General features: G+C 53.1%; 2 protein-coding genes across 2 annotated transcripts; one reads left to right on the top strand and one right to left on the bottom strand.

Moving 5' to 3' along the window:
* Nucleotides 1-3,864: 3,864 nt before the first annotated feature.
* On the top strand, nucleotides 3,865-5,839 carry J4E90_009044 (uncharacterized protein; the record flags this gene model as incomplete). Its single annotated transcript, XM_051438565.1, has 3 exons — nucleotides 3,865-4,147; nucleotides 4,199-4,519; nucleotides 4,581-5,839. 3 exons carry the CDS (start codon nucleotides 3,865-3,867, stop codon nucleotides 5,837-5,839), a joined length of 1,863 nt encoding a protein of 620 aa, XP_051287875.1.
* A 143-nt stretch (nucleotides 5,840-5,982) lies between these two features.
* On the bottom strand, nucleotides 5,983-7,706 carry J4E90_009043 (uncharacterized protein; the record flags this gene model as incomplete). Its single annotated transcript, XM_051438564.1, has 6 exons — nucleotides 5,983-6,585; nucleotides 6,641-6,895; nucleotides 6,982-7,014; nucleotides 7,063-7,195; nucleotides 7,246-7,483; nucleotides 7,538-7,706. The coding sequence occupies 6 exons, from the start codon at nucleotides 7,704-7,706 to the stop codon at nucleotides 5,983-5,985; spliced, it is 1,431 nt and encodes a 476-aa protein (XP_051287874.1).
* Nucleotides 7,707-8,314: the final 608 nt, after the last annotated feature.

The raw sequence follows: 8,314 nt of genomic DNA, 5'->3' as shown, positions 1-8,314 counted from the left end.
AGTGCGCCTTTTACTCAGACTGCTGTCTCGTACTGGTTCGGACTAGTCATTCAGATTGTGCTTTGGTCTAGGGTATGATTGCGATGGCTTTGATGTTGTTCGCTGGAGTCTGCTGCATCACCGCAGTGCCGTAGATCTGTGCAACAATAGCGAATGCGATGAAGAAGAGAATCTCAGAGTTGCAACAATGACCCATTCCGATCCTAGATGAGTTGTCGTTGTTGTTATAGACAGGGGCCTTCGCCCGTACTTCTCACAAAGGCTCCCGAGGTCATGGGCCGAACGACAGACTTCCCCGTAATGACTGAGAGATGATCCATGCAGAAGCAAAACGATGCGACTGCAGCCTATGTCAGACAGAATGCAAAATGGTAGCTTCCACTTACCACAAGCAGTCGACTGCGCCCAGGGCTATGGGCCTGGAAAGTCACCGCCAAGACAGCCTTTCCGCCAAGCCGCGCGACCCCAAATCGCCCCGCCCACCTCCAAATGCCTTCCTTCTCGTCATCTACAACGATGATCATATACGCTTTGATTTCAGCATGAATCAAGTGCGCCTTTGGTTCAGACTGCGGTCTGATCTGGTTTTTCCAGCGCGACGCTGAAACCTCACGCTACGCCCTATTTTCACCCAGCCCGACGCGCCGTGCGCGCAGTCCACCTGGGCACTCGCCGACACTTCTCCTGCCGAACGGTCGACGCGCGACGCCCACCAGCCCAGGCAGCAGCGGAGATGTCTGCCCATTGGCCCTTTGCACGCAGCCCGCCATTTCTCTTGTATGCAGTGGAGACGCCATGCATAGCAGCGTCACGCATGACCTCACAGCTCAGTGCTTCGAGAGTCCACTTCTACCGGTGAGCGTTGGAGCATAGCCCCGCTCCCAGTTACTGCCCATTCACGTCAAGTCCTCCCGCAACACCTTTTCGCAGCTCCGTGTGCTCAGCGACAAAGTTTAACCATCGATTCCTAACACGTTGTTACTGCGTGTTACCGCAAACGGCATCACATTGTTTACACGAGCGTCGGCAGACGTAACAGCTTCATTCCGTCCATGTCAGCCTAACAGCGGAGACAAGACGGCACGTCCAAATGCGCCTCATCAACTGCAGAACACTACAGCTGGAAGAGTTCTTCGGCACGAGTATCCCGCGCTATGCCATTCTCTCGCATACCTGGGGCGATGAAGAGGTGTCGTTCGCCGATTTCACTTCTGGTCGGCCTATAGTACGAGCTGGCTACCGAAAGATCAAGTTCACTTGCCGGCAAGCGATCAAAGATAAAATCGGCTACGCGTGGGTAGATACCTGTTGTATCGACAAAAGCTCTAGCGCAGAGCTTTCCGAGGCTATCAACTCTATGTTCGCCTGGTATCAGAAGTCAGTCCGCTGTTATGCGTATCTTTCTGATGTCTTGGCTGCCAACATGGACCAAGAATTCCCCAAGAGTAGATGGTTTACACGAGGATGGACACTCCAGGAGATGTTAGCCCCAACAACGGTTCTCCTCTACGATCAACAGTGGGTTGAGTTGGGCTATGTAGCAGAGTACGCTGAGCAGATATCGAAAATCACAGGGATAGATCGGGCAGCTTTGTGCAGGAAAGTCTCGTGGAGGGACCCGAGCCTGGAAATGGAGAACAAATTCGGTTCCTATTGCGTCGCGACAAGGATGTCATGGGCTTCCACGAGGCAGACGACACGTGCGGAGGACATGGCCTACTGCCTCCTCGGGATCTTCAACATTAACATGCCGCTTCTGTATGGAGAAGGTAACCGGGCATTTCGCCGCCTCCAGGAGGAGATTATCCGGAAGAGCGATGATGATTCCATCCTTGCCTGGGCTCTGTCGCCAGAGGAAAAGCATACGAGTCTTGTAGGGCTTCTACACAAGGATCATAGTCAAGATCTTCGCGATTCACCTGACGTCGACTTTTTGGCTCGCTCACCAGAAGACTTCAAAGACTGTGCCGACTTGACCCGGACCACAGAACCATTGACTCTGTTCACATTGACCAATACGGGCTTACAAATCCAATTACCAATCGTGCAGATCTTTGAGTGCAACGACAAGTATGACTGTCACATGATTGGAACTCCAGTCGGTGTATGGATCGGGCTACTTGGGTGCTCGAGAGTGTCAAGCCAGAACTTTCTAGGTATTCTGCTCTTCCCAAGTGGAGACGAGGATAAGCCCAGCGTAAGAGTGGTTCGTCAAAGGTATCTTTATGGCACTGTTGCTGTTGGTCCAAGAGTGGCTTTCGGTTCAGTTAGTAAAACAGTGACAATCGCTGGCCTCAACGGCTTCCACGAAGCGCGATACGCCGATTCCTTCGGCGACTATCAGCGGATTATCATCAACGAATGCAAAGCCATCCGCAAGTTTGGGTATCAAGTCCAGGGTTGTAGTGCATGGGATCTTGGTAGGCAAGGAGAATTACCACTGGCTTACCGTCCACTTTGGGATCCAAAAGCCAAGATTCTTACCATAAGAGAAGATGATCCGTATCACACTATGTTCGAATTCAGCTTCAAAACATCGTCGAGTGGTCAATATCCCAAGTTCACTGTATTTGTAACTCAGACCGGTAGAGGTGCAGTAAGGGAAGGAGACGTCTTTTCAGAAGATGAAAGATACGCTTTATACGATCTCCTCGGGGACAACGACGATCCGCCTGATCACGAGAATCGAGTTCATGACAAGGGCGACGTTTTGGTATACGGCGACGAAGATGAACGCCCGTTTCATATTAGCGTTACGGTTTATACTAAGGCTATAGGCAATTACGAACTGATTGGGGTCAATGTTGATGCTTCGATAAATGGCTTTCCGGATGAGGATCATCGTTGGCGCTGTAATTGCGAGAAGCATATATATTTGCATTGATCCAAACTTAGTATCTGTTTTGCTCAGCTGTACCGTTGTGTTATGCAAGGGCGACACATGCATGAACAATTTCGCGTTGTCCTAGAGGACAAGTCAATTGAGCCAAAGCCAAAGGTGAAAATTAAGACGGCCCACAAGCCGACTATACGTGGCTGTGAATGGATACGAAGCCTGTCATCCGGTACCGATATGTCACGAACATATTGTGAGATACTCGAGCAGTATGATGATATTCATATCACCGTGGATTTGACCAATCTTCGCTGATGAGCTTATGTCGCCAAGCAGCCGGAAATCTACATCCGCGATGCCATCTGCCAGCAGATACACATCACGTGCGCGCGACGTCGATGCGCGAGGCTAAGGTACGCGAGGCCTTGGTGGCCTGCGAACCGCAAAGGCGTGATAATTGTTGTGAGTGTACCTCCAGACAAATCCGCGCAACCGCCTATCCTCCCAAGTGGGCCCACGTCATCGGCGCATTCCTCGGCGCGTTCGCTAACCACGTTTGCCCCGCCCAGAAAGCCGCATCTCCACTCTCACCTCCAAACCACGCGATAAGAGCCGTTGGGCCTGACAACGCGCGCTGGCCTCGGAAAGCTATCAGCGCCCGCCCGCCTTCCTGTTCACGATACCGACAATACTCTGGGCGCCCTTTACGTAGTTATGTAATGTGCATAAGGCGTGCCGATGATGCTGGCCAGTCAGGTGGAAGGGCCGAGTGCTTATCAGGAACATGGCGGTTTCGATCCTGGTAGCATCGCAGACGCAGACGCCGACTTGTCTTGTTGTTGGGTCGAAGATGGGTTAGGGAATGGATCGGGATCATGACTCTTTGCCAATGGAAATGGGGTCTTGGAGATCAATCGGTTCGGTAGAGCAAGAAGTGCCGCCGACGTATAAAGCTCGCAGGCTTGCAGCCGTATGAAGCTTCATCACGGACTTTCGCCAAACCCCGGTTTGGACTTTTCGTGGACAAGATGCGCTTCTCTCTGTCGATCGGCGTCGCGTCTTTCGTCGTTGCCGGTGTGCAGGCTGCTGTTTCTTCAACTGGATTCACGGTTTCCTTGACCGACATCGACTACTTCCTGCCACCAAAACCAGTCGCGAAGATCTCGAGCTGCGAAGAGATTCAGGCCTCCTTCGAAGATGCTCCGTTTGTGCCGTTCACAGTGGTGAAGGCTCAGGACGGTGGTGTAGATATCGCGTCGCTCACAGCAAGCTATGCGCATGATGATGTATGGCAAGAAGGTTTCATGGACGGTATGCACCCAAATTCACCCTCTTGAGACCCTCGCTCACCATATCTTCCAGCCATCTACGTCCAAGGTAGCGATTCCAAGCCAATGAACTCTTCGTTGACCATACTATCCGGCACCGCATCCAAGGAACTACCTCCGGGCCCCTACTTCATCAACGCAGCTGGTCATGTCTACGAGGCGTGGAGGCTATTCTCCGATATGCAAGGCGCTTTCACCGAGTCTGCAATTGCCAACGGCGACGGTTCATACTCGGTTTTGCCCGCGGGTACCGTGGGCCAGAAGCATGCCATCGCTGTGCCTTCGCGGTTGTACTTCACCAAGACGGCCGAGAAGCCTTTGGCTGGTGTAAGAATTGGTATCAAAGACATCTACGGTACGACACACCATCACCACATAGGCTATGGTTCTTGAGCATCGACTAACAAGAACCGTAGATATCAAGGGCCTGCGAACATCCAACGGAAACCGAGCTTGGTACTGGCTATACCCTCCTGCCAACGCGACTGCGCCGCCCGTCCAGAACCTGATCGACGCAGGAGCGATCATCGTCGGCAAGATGATCACCTCTCAATTCGCCAATGGCGAAACCGCAACGGCTGACTGGGTTGACTACCACGAGGCATTCAACCCCCGTGGCGACGGCTACCAAGACACCTCCTCCAGTTCCTCCGGTGGTGGCGCAGGTACAGCATCCTACTCCTGGCTCGATGTCAGTCTCGGATCCGACACCGGCGGCAGCGTGCGCGGCCCATCGCAAGTTCAAGGTCTCTACGGCAATCGACCATCTCACGGACTGGTCTCTCTAGACCACACCATGCCACTCAGTCCCGTGCTCGACACCCCCGGCTTATTGGCGCGCAACCCTCAAATCTGGATGGAAGCAGCCCAAGCCATGTACGGCCCCAACATCACCATCACAAACAGCTACCCAACAAGCATCCAAACCCTCGGCTGGCCCACCGAAGTCGAAGACGTCGCCGACCAACTCCTCATCGACTTCCTCGGAAACGTAACCGACTTCCTGGGCGCAAACGCCACCGCGTTCAACGTCACAGCCTCTTTTGACGCTGCAAACCCAGACGTCGCACCTCTTACAGTCTTACAGAACCTCACCTACGCCATCCTAATCACGAAGCAGCAGATCGAGCTCGTCCGCGAGCCTTTCTACGCTGACTACGCCGAAGTCCACGACGGCCGCCTCCCATTCGTTAATCCCGTCCCGCTAGCACGCTGGGGCTGGGGCGACAACCAGACCATCACCGTTGACGAGGCTGTTCACAACAAGACTATCTTCCAAACCTGGGCTAACGAGACTTTCCTCGCTCCATCACCTGAGACATGTTCTGAATCCCTAGTCATGTACGTCGGTTCCACCGGCGGCACCACCTACCGCAACACGTACTGGGACGAGCCCGGTGTGCCTTTTGGCTTTGGCAACAGTCGCATCTCGGTTATGGCGGAAGTGCCGGATTATGTTGTGCCGTTGGGTGAGGCGCCGTATAACTCGACGATTACGGGGCATGTGGAGTATTTGCCTGTTACGGCGAATTTGATGGCGGCTAAGGAGTGTGATGGCATGTTGTTTTCGCTTATTAATGAGTTGTATGAGGCGGGTATCTTGAAGGAGAGTAAGGTTGGACAGAGTGGGGTTACGGGTGGGGAGATCTTGTTGAGGAGGGATGGGCTGTGGTGAAAAGCTTATATATAAATGGAAAGCTCATGTGCATGATAATATCAACCCTCCGTCCGATATATGCGTACAGTTAATCCATCTCGTTGCAGGATTCACAAGGCTGTCATCCAGTCAAATTTCGAATCCCCCCCTTCGCCTCTCTATCAAACCTGAAACCTCCACCTCGGATGCCGATCCCCCATCTTAACATCCTCAACACTATCATGAAACCCGCCCGTCTGCGGCCTCTCCACCAACACCCTCTCTTTCTCCGCATTCTCCCTCTTCAACAACATCCACAACGCCGCTACAACCACCAGATTTAAACACAAATACCCCAGCGCAAAGCTATGCCCAAGCACATACCTCGGCCCCGAATTCGCGCGATACAACTGCGTCCCCAGCACCGCCCCCAGATTGCCAATGCTGATCTGCATAGCGTTCGCCGTTGCGCGCTTCGTCTGCCCACTGACGTTGATGGCGGGCCAGCAGAGAACCAAGGCAACGGAAGGGTAGATGCCGATGGCTGCGAAGAAAGTTCCCACGTAAGACACGCCTGGGCGTGCTTTGGGATCTGTGTTGGCGAGCAGGATTATGTACCCGATGATTGCGACGGTGGAGGTGGTGAGGATGAAGAGGGCGCGGCGGGCGTAGCGCTCGGAGAGGATGGCCCAGAAGATTGTGAAGAGGGTTGCGACGGCGTAGGGGGGGATGGTGAGGAGCTGGGATTGGGCGGATGTGTAGCCCATGTCGCGGATGATTGTTGGCTTGGGGGGTGTTAGAGTGGTGTGTCATGTGCATTTTGGGAGTTGGTTGGCTTACCAGAAATAGGGATAGAGTGTATAGTGGTAGACTCATGGTATGGAACGCGAAGGCGTAGAGCCAGATTTTGACGTCTTTTGCGGCTAGCAAGACCTCCGCCCAGGAGAATGCTTCGTCGTTCGTTGCGTCGCTATCGGCTTTGAGACGTGCTTGCACGAATGCTCTTTCTTCTTTGCTGAGCCAGCTGACGGTGGCGGGATAGTTTGAAATGAACCAGTACGCGATTATTCCGATGATGATTGTGAGAAGACCTTCCTATGCCGCTGTTAGTGACGAACTCATGAGCAGATTGGCGGGCGTACCAAGATGAAGATCCATCGCCACCCAGCGTAGCCTCCTACATTACGCATATGCGCAATGCCATATGCTAGGATCTGGAAGCGTCAGTACTGAAGATTGTATATATATGAGAGGTAGCATACACCACCAAAAGCCCCCGCAAGACTCGCGCAGCTAAAAAACAGCGAAATGCGATACTGTCGCTCATTGCGCTTATACCACATACTCAAATAATACACCACACCAGGAAACAGCCCAGACTCGGCCATCCCCAGACTGCAAGTCATTAGTCTGTCTCGCACAATCGTCTTATCCAGGCTACTCACAAGAACCGCACCGCAAAGAAGCCCGACAGGTTCTGCGTAACACCCATCAGCGTAGCCACAACTCCCCACACCACTGTCAGCGTAGGCAACCAGAACTTCGGCGTTGTGCGTTTGAGAACGATGTTGCAGGGTATTTCGAAGAGGACGTAGCCGATGAAGTAGAGGGTTAGGCCAGTGAGGTATTGGTTGCCTGTCATGCCTAGGTCGGTTGTGAGGCCTTCGATGCGTGCGTTGGCGACTGAGCTAATTGTTAGTATATTTTTATCAGCGCTGGGAAGGATGAGGTCTATACCATTGCTGCGATCAAGAAAGCTGAGCAGATACAAGATTGACACCGCAGGCAGGAGTCTTAGATCCAATGTCCTGAGTAACTTCTTTTCGTTGATGGCGCCAGGGACGATTTCCACATCGCTTGCGGAAGACGTCGATGCAGCAGGTGCATCGTTCTTCTCCGAAGCCATCGTCACGTTCGCACTGGTTTTCACGCGGAGGTGTCGAGACGTGAATTATCCATCCAACAACGCCCGGGCACAAAGGTCTACTTATCAACCGCACCACCCTCGCATCCACCGTAGCTCGCAATGATGCAAGAACGTGGGTCAATCAGCTCAAGCCGCGGCAGCGTCAAAACCGTCATAACCCAGGCCGCCCGGGCAAACCTCAGGCATGACGGCGAACTCTCATTGGAGCGCATGGCAACCCGCTTCCAATGCGAGATTTGCTGCGATTTAACAGGGCAATCGTCCTCGGCATTGCTGCATGGAATGGTGACATGTTACAAGGGCTTATGAATTGGGGTTGTACACGAAATCGAGAGGTGGTATGTCGTGATTGCATTAGCCGCTTGGGGTATAGACCCGGATGGACCACGTTGTTATTTGCTAGACAAGATACGTGACGATAGGGCAAGTAGATGGCTGATGTTTTACTTGCTGAGTCTGAAGCTGGAGGACTTTGCTTTCACCGTTTTGTGGGTCAGCGCTGTTATCTTTTGGCGTGCTGTGCTTTGGGCCGATGTTCGCAGGAGAGCGGGGGAACGATTCGTACCAGGCGGTTTGCTCGATAAGTC

Source organism: Alternaria incomplexa (assembly GCF_024043165.1).
Source record: "Alternaria incomplexa strain BMP 0042 chromosome Unknown scaffold_14, whole genome shotgun sequence".
Lineage (NCBI taxonomy): Eukaryota > Fungi > Ascomycota > Dothideomycetes > Pleosporales > Pleosporaceae > Alternaria > Alternaria incomplexa.
This window is presented reverse-complemented; position numbering and strand designations above follow the sequence as displayed.